Here is a 12759-nt window from a genome sequence, read left to right on the forward strand (position 1 = left end):
TTTCCAATCCTAAAACATAAAATTTTACATCCAGCTAAGTTGGTATTATTTCTGGGTGCTTTAAAATAGGAACTGGGATACAGTCCTGAGGTAGAGTTCTTCCCTGAGTGAGGCCCTGGGTTCAATCCATATTCAGAATTCATATGCTAATGTGCTTTAGCAAAATAAAAGAGAAAGAATAGACATGTAAACAAAGCACCGATACACATGAAATAAATAAAAATAGAAATTCGGACCGTGGAATAGAATAGAAGACGTAGAAATCAATCCACCCAAATATAGCTACCTGACTTTTGACAAAGATTTCAAAAATAAACAGTAGAGAGAAGACAGACTCTTCAACAAGTGTTGCTGGGGAAACTGGCTATCCATTGGTAGACCAACAGAACCAGAACTTTGTCTTTCACTTTGTACTAAAGTACATTCAAAATAGATTAAAGACTTTAATTTAAACATCATTATTGGGCTGGAGAGATGGTTCAGTGGTTAAGAGCACTGACTGTTCTCCCAGAGGTCCTGAGTTCAATTCCCAGCAACCACATGGTGGCTCACAACCATCTGTAATGAGATCTGATGCCCTCTTCTGGTGTGTCTGAAGGCATCTACAGTGTACCTAGAATAAATAAATAAATTAAAAAGCCATTATCATTATTTCTTTCTGAGAGACGGTCTCGCTAGTCCTGGCTGACCTGGAACTTACAGAGATACATGCGGCTTTACATTCTGAACGCTGGAAGTAAAGTCATGTGCTACTATGCCTGACCCTTTATTTTATTTTATTTTTATTTATTTTGTTTATATATTTTCAAAGACCTAAATGTAAGGCCTGAGACTCTGAAAATATTTTGAGATACAGGGATAGGCAATGGTTTTCTGAAACATCACACCAGGAAATAGCACAAATTGACAAATGGTGTTACATGAAATTAAAATAGCAGAGGAAACAACTACCAAGGGAAGATACAACCTGTGGAGTCTGAAAAATCATTTCAGGATCTATATCTCATAGATAATAGCTAGAATCAATAACAAAGAAGAAGAGGAGGAGAGGAAGAGGAAGAAGAATAACCCCAAGAACAACAAGAGAAACTCAAAACCAAGAAAATTCATCAAATCAATAAATGGGCAAAATAAGGAAGTTTTCAAAAGGAGTACAAATGGCCAATAAATATATGAAAAGTTGTTTAAAAATATCTTTAGCTGCCAAGGAGACACAAATCTAAACTTGAGAGCCCATCTTTCCCTCGTGTAGTAATTTTTATTATATGCCTGCCAGAATCTGCTTCTCTCGTTCACTTTACTTGGAGCTCACAGAAGCTTCAGGCTTTTGTAGGTACCTGATTTCCTATGAAGTTTTTGTTTCCTACAGTCCAGGTACAGGGAACTAAGGATTGAATAAACACGTATTGAAAGAACAAACAAAATTGACCATCATTGTTATTTTTTTTCTTCCCCTTTCTCTGTTTATTGCTACAGTGTTGACAAAGCACAAAACTGGGAAATCCACAAGAAGGTTGGATACGGTTGACTTTTCCTAATCTTGGATTTCACACTTGGACTTTACATGGTAGGTGCCTTTCTTGATCAAAGGTGTCTGATCTATTATGGATCCCCACCCCCAGATGGAGATTGGGTCTCACTATGTAGCAAAGCATGTCTGGGGTCTTCTCCCAATCCTCCTGCCTCAGCCTTAGTATTGGGATTACAGGCAAATACCACCTGAATCTGAACCATGTATCAGGTTGTGCTAATCACAACTCTGCACTTTACTCACAGTCTATTTATTAAAACGTTTTCTGCTATGAGATTCATAACATTTTATTTCAAGGACCATTCTGTGCATTCTTTATTAATTACCACCATGCACTCTGTTTTGTGGCTGTTTAAAATGGGGCACACGAGTAGTAAGTTCGGCTTTATAACAATGACTAATTCGCACACCTCGGATGTAATGTTGGATGGCTGTAGGTTCTCGTCAACATCTACCACTTCTGGTCCCATCACTCTCAGACCGGCTGCTTATATCGGGAGGCAGCGTCCTGACCCTCCGCGACCTCTTTGTCATGGCGTCCGCGGGGCGTCTAATAGCCGACGCTTTCGCAGCTGGGCGGGCGTGGACCTTCCCAAGATGGCGGGGCTGAGCCCACTGCGCGCGGTGGGCGGGGTTCCGACGCCGGAGGCGGGGCAGCAGGGCCGAGGGGTCGGGCTAGCAGGCGTGCCGCTTCTGAAGTAGGCAGGCTCAGCGCGCTTGCGCGGAGCGGCCCTGCGCGCAGTGAGGCAGTGGCGGGGGAAGGCACCGGTGGGGCCGACGGGCGGGCTGAGGAGGGAAGCGGGCGAGCGAAGTCCCAGTGCGCGCCGCGGCGGCCCGGGTACCCTCCCCTTCCGGGCGTGAGCCGCTGAGAGGAAAGCCGAGCGGAGCGGACTCGCATAGGCAGCGAGGTGCTTCTCGGGTCTCCCAAGACCGGCCTCCCGCGGCTTCGGCGCTCCAGTCGCGGGGCCCGGGTTCCTCAACACACCTAGCTTCAGCCACCGTCAGAGCTTGTCCCCCATCCGTCGAAGTCCCGGCGGCAGCCCGGGCTCTTGGTGGGGAGGATGACGGAGCTGCAGTCGGCACTGCTACTGCGAAGACAGCTGGCAGGTGAGCGGCGGGGCGCCGGGCCGCGATCGCGGACTGACGAGCCACTCGCCTCCTCTTGCCCGCTCCGAGGCTGGGTGTTGGCGGGCCGCGGGCCGCGAGGGTGGGAGCCCGCAGGTCGCGGCCGGCCGGCGACACTGCTGGCCTGGCTGTGGAGGGTGTTGGGGGCGGGGACGCGCCCCAGCCTCGCCCTCGGACGGGCCGGACGCCCAGGGCGGCTGCCCCCTCCCCCACGGCACTGGGGCGTTGCGGGGGAGGGGCGTGGGTCCCGGCCGGGCCGACCCTCCCTGAGGGGCGGATCCCGGGCTCAGGTGCGGCGGAGGCCGCGGGACCTCAGGGACCCCGGGGACCCCGGGAGCTTGCGGGCCCCGCGCGTCTGCGAGTCCGAGCTGTGTCGGGGGCCGGATAGGGGAGGCGCGCCAAACTTCTGGCCCGGCAGCGCGGGGTCCGTGGAGTTAGGGGAGACAACAAAAGCGACGGCGGGGCTGGCCTGGGTGCTGGCGCGGGGCACCGAGGGCTCGGCGGGGAGCGCGACTCCGCTTTGCCTGCCTCCGCCTGGCACGAGCTCGGGCTGCGCCGCCCGTCTGGGGGAGGGTGGGCGCGGGCGCTGAGGAGAGCCGCTCGCTGGCCGGCCGGGGCTTTGTGCTCGGCGCGGCTCGGGCTCCTTCGCCCAGGCCCGCAGCCACCGGCCTGTGGCCGGCCTTAGGCTCTGGCCAGGGGCGGCGGCTAAGTGCCTCCCCCGTGGAGTCTCTTTCCCCCTCCCCCATTGTCCCGGCCTCCGGCCGTTTGCGGCTTCCAGGTTGACTTTTTAGGGGGTTGGCTCCTACTCTGCTAGGACTGTGTGAGCGGAGCATGCGCGCAGGAGGCGTACGTGTGCGGAGTGGAAAGGGGGGAGGGAGGAGGCGGGTTGGTGCCTTCACAATGCCGCCCCACGTGCTGCCAGATTTAAAGAGAAATGAACCGGTAGTTACCCCTGCTGTCTTACGCCAAGCGTGTGTCTTGCTTGGTACAGGCCATTTCACCCCTCCTCAACCTGTAGCCAGTCTCCCCCGCCCCCCGCAGCTCTCCTTTAAACTTAGAGCTGAAAGCCGGACTGTTGATAAGTGAGATAGATTTCTATGAGTTTGAGATGTTAGTTAAATCACTTTTATGGCTTCTGAAGGAAAAGGTCGACACGGTGTTACAGATTGTATAATTAGGTTTATTATTAGACCATGAGCTAGCAGGTTTGGACAAGTATTAAAATTCTAGGTGGTACAGGGATTTGAAGTCGATGGAAAAGTTAGGACACCCATCAGAAATATTTTCGAAAGAAGTGAAATAATTTATTGCAGCTTATTTTAAGACATTCTTTTTCTGTGATCTTTTCTCCCTTTATTTTAAAATTTTTGTCTTAATTCTTTATCGAAGCCTGCCTGGTCTACAGTAGTGGATTCTGGGACAGCCAGGGCTATGTAGAGAAACCCTGTCTAAAAAAAAAACCCAAAACACAAAAACCAAAACAACAAAAAAACCCAATAAAACCAACTTTATCTGAATTAGTTTTTATTACGTGGCAGATTATTAACTAGACTGTAAGCACTGAATATTAATAACCTTACATAATGGAAATGACATACATTTTAAAAGGTACAAAAGATTTTACAGTTTAACAGTACCACTATGTTAAAATAAGACCCATTTGTGAGCATGCCTTTTGGGAGGGGGGGCGGGTTCTCTATGGAGTCCTTGGCTGTCTGGAACTCACAGAAATACGCCTGCTTGCCTCTGTCTGTCTCTCTGTATGTTTGTCCTGTCTGTTTCTATCCTCCCTCTCCCTTTCCCTCCCCCCATCCTCTTAAGAGACTTTCTCTTGTATAACCCTGATTGTTCTGGAACTCGAGATGTAGTCCAGGTTGGCCTTGAACTTAAACAGATCTGTTTTCTGCTTTCCAAATGCCTGCCCCCACCTTCTTCCTTCTTGTCCTCTGAGTGCTGGGGTTTGAATTCTGTGCCACCACATTAGGCTTGTTTATAGTTTGTCATTTTTTTAAAGATGTATTTTATTTATATGAGTATGCAGTCACTATCTTCAGACACACTAGAATATGGAATTGGATCCCATTGCAGATGGTTGTGAGCCACCATGTGGTTGCTGGGAATTGAACTCAGAACCTCTAGAAGAGCAGTGCTCTTAACCACTGAGCCATTTCTTCAGCCCAGTTTAAGTCATTTTTAAGGGATACTTAATTAACTTGCTTAAAAATGCATGGAACAACGTTTGTTAATTGAAATGCGAAAATATTAAATTTATTTGGGAAGACTGAATAAGCACCTAAAAATAAATGCTTTTCTTTTTCACTTTAGCATTTTTTAAAAATGAGTTTTCTTATCACTTGAAAATAGTAAAGAATGGTAAAATGTAATCTTGAAATTAGTGAACTCGTATAAATGCCTTAAAATTACTAAAGTGAGTTGAGTAGGTAACATAATCTGGTAAAGTGTTCTCAGTGCTAGAGTTTCAGAAACTTATAGTAGTGTCTGCATTTGTTGAGCTAATACTGTGCCAATGATAAAAGGTTTTGATTCACCTAGGAGAATTTATCCTATAATGAAGAGCTTTGTTACTTCAGTAGTTGAGCAGAATGGTTCCCTGAGTTACAGAATTTTTCATTTTTGGTACCATGACATTTAGAGCAGTTGTTGCTGTGGAGGGTTATACCTGTTCAGTAAAGGTTACAGCATTCCTGTCTGAACTTAATACATACCAGTAGTACATCCCCTCATTTGTGACCGTGAAAAATATATCTATTGCCCAAGTGTCCCCTGAGACTGAGTCATTGGATTATGGTGTGTCACCATTGTGGCTATTGGGAAGCCAGTAAGAACACCTTACACACACATGTAATCAGATAGCTTGTGTATTTCTCAGTGTTATTATTAGATTATGACTTACTCCTTTACAGGTTTAGTGGCAGTTTTTTTGTTTGTGTTGTGATGCATTATATTAAACACCAACCAAGAAGTCCCTCAGTACAATAAATCAATTAAAAAACATTTTAAAGGTATTATAAACCCAGGTTAAAATAGAATACAGAGCTAGGCATGGTGGCACATGCCTTTAATCCCAGCATTTGGGAATGCATTTGAGGCCAGCCTGCTCTACATAGATCTAGGACAGCCAGGGCTACATACACATTGTCTCAAAAAAAAAAAAAAAGTACGAAAATTAATCATTCTTCTCCTGACCAAGAGTCCTCTTTGAGAGACCTTGAATTTGTAGAGATTACTTTTTATATTTTATTTCAATTGAGACATTATCTTGTTTTGCTTTGTAGTTCAAGATAGGTTTAGAACATTTGGGCTGCCCACCTCTACCTCCCTAGTCTGGGTTACAGGCCCCTATAGGCAGCTGAAGAGGTGATGTACTTAATGGCTTCTTGGCTGAAGACTGACATGTACCAGCCACTGTTATTTTACACATTATCTCATTTAATCTAGCACTAGGCAAGTGCTCTACCGCTGAGCTAAATCCCCAACCCCCTGTTGAGCTATCTTATCTGTCCCCATGAAGTAGAATTTGAAAATCAAATACCATATGTGATGGTGTTCTCCTTTGGTCCCAGCACTTGTAAGTCAGATGCATATGGATCTCTGAGTTCAAGAAAATCCTTAGCTAATAAGACCCTGTCTGGGTTGCTAGGATGGGGGTGGGGAATCTCAAATTCTCAAAATTAGTTTACTCATTAAATACCATTTTAGTATTATCATTTTTTCATCTTAGTAAAACTTACTGTATAAAATAACATAAAATCTTAGGTAAGGATTGAAGAAATGGCCCAGGCTTTAAGAATATTGATCTAAGGAATATGATGTTTTCTTTTGGCTTCTGTGGGCACTACACACATGTACATAGACATTCATGAAGGCAAAACTTTCATATGCATAAAATAAAAATAAATCCTAAGAAAATGTCTTAAATAAGTTATCTAGGTAGTAGCTCAGACCTGTAAATCCCAGATATGGGAGAGAGGCTGAGAAGGACAGTCAGAGTTTGTTGGCAGCTTGCTTCAAAACAAACAAACAACAACAAAATAAGTAAAACAAAACCAAAAAACGGTATTTATTTTGAAAGGTGGGGTCTGATGTAGCCCAGGGTATATGCAACGATCACCTAAACCTCTGATCCTATAGCCTTCGTTATGTGAATGCTTGAATTACAGGTATGTGTCATCATGCCTAGTTTTATGTTATTCTAGGTATTGAGTACAGAACTGCATGCTAGGCAAGTACTCTACCAACTGAGCTACATGTTTGTACTCTACTCTTTTCCTCTATTTCTTCTCCTCATTATTTCATAGATATTTTAAAATAGGAGAACCCCTTTATACAATAACAAAATATTTGGGCTTTTATAGTAGAAACTTTGTGTATATTAGAAGTAACTTTAAAAATCTATAACCTGCATTTCATGGCTACCAAGTAGGTTGTTACATTCATTGTACATGTCAGACTGTAAAAATAGAGATTTCTGGCCTCCCTCAAAGAGAATTAGTTTGTATTTGTTGATATGGCCTAGGAATCCAATGGACTTCTTTACTTTTTTCTCCTTTATTTTGTGGTGCTAGAGATTGAACCTGGGTGCAAGCATTCTACTACTGAGCCGCTCTTAATACTTCTTAGTGTCCTTTTAGAATATATTGGCCTTCTGATAATCCCAGTAAAAATCACAAAGGAGAGACAATGAGTAAGTGATAATTCCTCTAGTATGTGAAAGATTCAGAGTAATGAACATATTATTAAGAATTGTTGAGGGACTGGAGAGATGGCTCAATGATTTAAGAGTACTGACTGCCCTTGCAGAGGACCAGTGTTTGATTCTCAGTACCCTGACTTACAACCATCTAATTTCATTTTCTAGGGATTTGATGCTCTTCTGGCTTTTGCAGGCACTAGACATGCAGGTAGTGAAGATATAAACACCTATACACCTTATAAAGTTACAACAACAGCAAACAATTAAATTTTAAATGGAAAAATTGTTGAAATGGGAAGTGTGGTTCAGTGGTACACTTTGCCTAGGATGTGAGCCTAAGTTTGATCCCCAACCATTGCTCAAACCAAAAAGACCCTACATGTGTGGAAATTAGAGAAAAGCTTACAAGTAAATTTATATAAAATATTAATTATTCAAGTGCTAGGGGAATTTGCTTTTATATTTTGGGGAGGGGGTGGTGGTGGTTCTAAACGTATTGTCTTAGCTTTCTAACTGCCAGGTATACAGATAACTGGTTTTATTCAGTGCAAAGGGATCCTACTCAGGATTTTGCATATGTTAGACAAACTGAGCTATATTCCACCCAAACTTGGGAGTTTCATTTTGTTTTTGTTTGCTTTTGAGACATGTTTTTTTTGAGACAGGTTTTCTATAGGTAGTCCTGTTTTTCCTAGAGCTCACTATGTAGCTTCAAGACCAGGCTGGCCTTGAACTTACAGAGATCTGCTTGTCTCTGCCTCTCAAGCACTGAAGTTAAAGGTGTGCTTCAGTACACTTGGGAAAAAATTTTTTAAAGATTTATTTATTTTATGTATATGAGTACACTGTTGCTATTTTTAGACACACCGGAAGAGGGCATCAGATCCAATTACAGATGGTTGTGAGCCACCATGTGGTTGTTGGGAATTGAACTCAGAACCTCTGGAAGAGCAATCAGAGCTCTTAACCACTGAGCCATCTCTCCAGTCCCAGGAATTTTTAATACCCAGAAATCATGCACTATTAAAGAAATAATATGGGGTTGGGGATTTAGCTCAGTGGTAGAGCGCTTGCCTAGGAAGCACAAGGCCCTGGGTTCGGTCCCCAGCTCCGGAAAAAAAACAAAAGAAAAAAAAAAAAAGAAATAATATGATGAGTGTTTGTTGTACTGAATGCTTTGATACACACGTGCATGCGCGCACACACACAAAACTACTAGGGCTGGTATGGGTTGGTGATTTTTAAAGATTGTGTGTGTGTGCATCTGTGTAAGTATATGTCATTATGTGTTCATGCCTAAAGAGGCTGGAAGAGGGCATCACATAAGCCTGACATCTGTCCTAAGAATTGAACTCAGATCCTATAGAAAAGTAGTAAACACTTAGCTGCTGAGTCATCTCTATACCCCCTATTAAAAATACCAAATTAGCATTAATGAAGCAAACATGGTTTGGAGAGGTATTGTGTGGCTTCTTAAAGTCACTCTAGCTGGGGTTGGGGATTTGGCTCAGTGGTAGAGCGCTTGCCTAGCAAGCGCAAGGCCCTGGGTTCGGTCCCCAGCTCCGGAAAAAAAACAAAAGGAAAAAAAAAAAGTCACTCTAGCTAAGGAACCATCCAGGAATTATTTACTTGATGTAATATGGAATCTGAAGAAAGCTTTAATTTTTGGTGAATAGTGAACTTTTTTAATGTTATGGACTAAAACTTTTTAAGCAATAGTTATTTAGTGAATAGTTTTAATAATAGGAAATTTAGGTATTTATAAAATGCTAATTTGATTTTTTAAAAATATAAATAAAATACTTTAGAACAAAATATACTTTCTGCATTAGTCTTTATAATGGATGACCTCACTTCTGTTTCGTCCTTTTTGGTTTTTGAGACAGTCTTATTATGTAGCTTTGGCTACATAGCTTGATGCTTGTTGTATAGACCAGGCTAGCCTCAAACTTAAAGAGGCACACTTAACTGTGCCTCTAGAGTGCTGGATTTAAAGGCATATGCCACCAATGCTTATATAACCTGTTCTAAATCTAAAATACTGGTTGATATGTTTAAGTATTAAACTAAACCTTGGCTTTTAGATATCCGCACATTAATGTATTTACTGTAAAGCAGTACCAGTAGTTCTATGTGTACCTTACTTAAACTAATATATATTGTATTTTATAATATTTCTACATGCTTATTACTAGATTATTATTAGAATGAAAGCATAATCCATAGAAGAAAATATTGATACATTAGACATTATCAAAACTAAAACCTTTGGGTATGTGAAAACTTTTAGGGAGATGAGAAGATAGACTACAGGGTTGAGAAAGATGGCTCTCAGTAAGAATGCTTGTTGTGTAGGTATGAGTTCAAGCTCCTAGCACCCATGCAAGAGCCTATGGCTGCAAGTGTCTGTAATACTAGCCTAGATGAGGATGTAGACAGGCTTATATCTGGATCCCTGATATCTGGATTCCTGGAATTCTTGGCTAGCCCCCTCCAGCCAAGTGAAAATAGAGAGCTTTCGTTCAGGTTCAGTGAGAGACCCTGTCTCAAGAGAATAGAGAAAGGCTTAGGGTACATCCTTTTGTACCCTAAGCATGTGAAGGTATGAGTCCACAAACTGTCATACATTTGATTTACATAACCACCACCTACAGATACATTACACATACATACTACATATACACAAACACTAGTTATGAATTGGAATGACATTTAAAAATTATGTATTATGTATGTTTGTGGGTTCGTGCATCCCACATAATACATATGAGAGTTCAAGGACAACTTTTTAGAGGCTTTGTTTTCCCTTCCCACTTTGTGTTGGATTCAGATATCACACTTAGGTCATCAGGCTTATATGGCAAATGCTTTTAACCAGTGACCCTCTCTACTCCTAGAGAATCAGTTCTCAACCATTGGGAATTGGGTGGCTCAAGCTACTGTTTCACAGGGTCACTGAAGACCATCAGAAAACATAGATATTTATGATTTATAACAGTAGTAAAATTAGTTATGAAGTGACAATGAAAATAATTTTATGGTTGGGGGTTGGATGGCTCAAGCTACCTTTTCATAGAGTCACTGAAGACCATCAGAAAACATAGATTTTTTATGATTTATAAAAGTAGCAAGATTACAGGTATAAAGTAGCAATGAAAATAGTTTTATGGGTCTGGAGAGATGTCTCAGTGATTAAGAGCACTGACTGCTCTTTGAGAAGTTCTGAGTTCAAATCCCAGTAACCACATGGTGGCTCACAACCGTCTGTAATGGTATCTGATCCCCTTTTCTGGTGTGTCTGAAGATACCTATAATGTACTTATGTATAATAAATAAATCTTTAAGAAAATAGTTTTGTGGTTGGAGGTTACAATAGGAGGGACTGTTTTAAAGGATCACAGCATTAAGAAGGTTGAGAACCGGGGTTGGGGATTTAGCTCAGTGGTAGAGCACTTGCCTAGCAAGTGCAAGACCCTGGGTTTGGTCCCCAGCTCCGAAAAAAAGAAAAAAGGAAGAAAAAAAAAAAAGGTTGAGAACCACTGTCTTTGTAAGACATACATACATACTACATGTACACAAATACTAGTTATGAATTGGAATGACATTTTGGCAAAAACCAATGTGTAAGAAGCGAAATTATACAGTAAAAACCAATCACTTAGGAAACAAGCAAAAGACAGACATTTCACTAAAGAAGGATGGATACACAGATGGTAAATAAGCAAATGAAAAGATGTTTGGGATCAGTAGACAGTGGGGAAATGCAAATTGAAAGCATAACAAAATACTACTACATAACTATTAGAAGAGCTAAAATTAAGATGTGTGTAGATTTAGTCACCAAATGTTGGCACAGATACTAAGAAAATCTTTTATATATTACTGGTGGGAATATGGAGTGGTGCAATCATAGACTTTTCTTTACCTCCTTACCAGTCTATGGTAGTCATCCTCCTATTTCCCATGTACTGGGTTTATAGACTTGTGCCAACTACACAAAAGATATTTTTGTTTCTTTGATTGGCAAAACATTTATTCTTTTAGCCATTTTAGATTTATTTATTTTATGTTTATGACTACACTGTCCCTGTCTTCAGACACACCAGAAGAGAGCATGGGATCCCATTTACAGATGGTTGTGAGCCACCATGTGGTTGCTGGGAATTGAACTCAGGATCTCTGGAAGAGTAGTCAGTGCTTTTAACCTCTGAGTCATCTCTCCAGCTCCCTCTTGTAGCCATTTTAAACCTTTAATTTTAAATTACGTTTGTTTTGTTTGTATGTGTTGGGCACATGTGCCATGGTATGCTTGTGGGAGTCAGAGGGGCAACTTGCTGGATGGAGTCTCTTTTCCTACTATTCAGGTCTCTAGAATCAAACTGATGTCCATTTAGCCATTTTGCTGGCTCCTAGTCTACTTTTTGTTTCTTGTTTTTGTTTTTGGCCTTTTTCAGACAGGGTTTCTCTGTGTAGCCTTGGCTGTTTTGGAACTCACTCTGTAATCAGGCTGGCCTCGGACTTACAGAGTCACCTGCACCTGCCTCCTGAGTCTGGGATTAAAGATGTGCACCACATCAAGTCCTGTATTAATTTTTATTAGCTTTATTTATTTTTGAAGAATTAAAGTTTTAAGTCAAGCTGAACAGTAGACAACTATTTCCAATATGCTTCCTTTCTTAGGAATAAACAGGTTTTTCCATGATCTATATCATCTACCAGAATGTAGTTAACATTTGTTATTAAGAATAGCTTACAAAAAGTTCGAGATATCTGCACAGATGCAGCCCATGCTTCCAAGCAGCCACCAAGATGGCTGAAATGGAGAAGAAGTCCACCTTCTGCAAATTACCTGCTGTGGTGTGGATCTGGACCAATTGTTGGACATATTCTATGAGCAGCAGATGCAGTTGTACAGTGCCTTCCAGAGACAGTGGAAGGAAGCAGCACTTACTATTAAGCATTTGAGAAAGACAAGTAGGAGGTGCTACCGGTGGAGAAGCCTGAGGTGGTGAAGATCACCTGAGGGACATGATCCTCCCAGAGATGATACACAGCATGGTGGGCTTATATAATGGCAATACCTTCAACCAGATGGAAAATAAACAGGCCACTACTTGTTCGAGTTCTCCAATACCTACAAGCTTGAAACACAGCTGGCCTGGTATCAGTGCCATGGACTCCTGCTTCATCCCTCTCAAGTAGCTGAGGCAAATAGACTCGTGTTTAGCCGCTGGAGGGGAAAAAAGGAAACAGTGGTTGATTCCTAATGGAAAGGCCACAAACCCTGGTAGACTCAGTTTATAAAACTAGATGTCACAGCAGTTCCAACTTGGCACTGGAGTCTAGGATTCCTAGAGAGTCTATGTTGGAATCCTGAAGAATAGATTTT

At 42.2% G+C, this 12759-nt stretch overlaps 1 protein-coding gene across 26 annotated transcripts in view; it reads left to right on the plus strand.

Moving 5' to 3' along the window:
- Window positions 1-2271: 2271 nt before the first annotated feature.
- The window catches only part of Ube2g1 (ubiquitin-conjugating enzyme E2G 1), a 79453-nt gene continuing 68965 nt past the window's right edge, over window positions 2272-12759 (plus strand). For 22 of the 26 annotated variants that reach the window (XR_015630991.1, XR_015630993.1, XR_015630992.1 and 19 more), the window contains exon 1: window positions 2272-2638. Coding sequence is in view for 1 of the 26 variants with exons in the window: in NM_022690.2 (NP_073181.1) it covers window positions 2593-2638 (46 nt within the window). In the remaining 25 variants the exon portion in view is untranslated. Of the gene's footprint in view, window positions 2639-2880; window positions 3081-12759 lie in introns of those variants that run through there. The other 4 variants (NM_022690.2, XM_087574181.1, XR_015630994.1 and 1 more) reach the window with 4 other exon arrangements.

The sequence above is a fragment of the Rattus norvegicus genome, chromosome 10 (genome assembly GCF_021556685.1).
Source record: "Rattus norvegicus strain SHRSP/BbbUtx chromosome 10, alternate assembly SHRSP_T2T, whole genome shotgun sequence".
Lineage (NCBI taxonomy): Eukaryota > Metazoa > Chordata > Mammalia > Rodentia > Muridae > Rattus > Rattus norvegicus.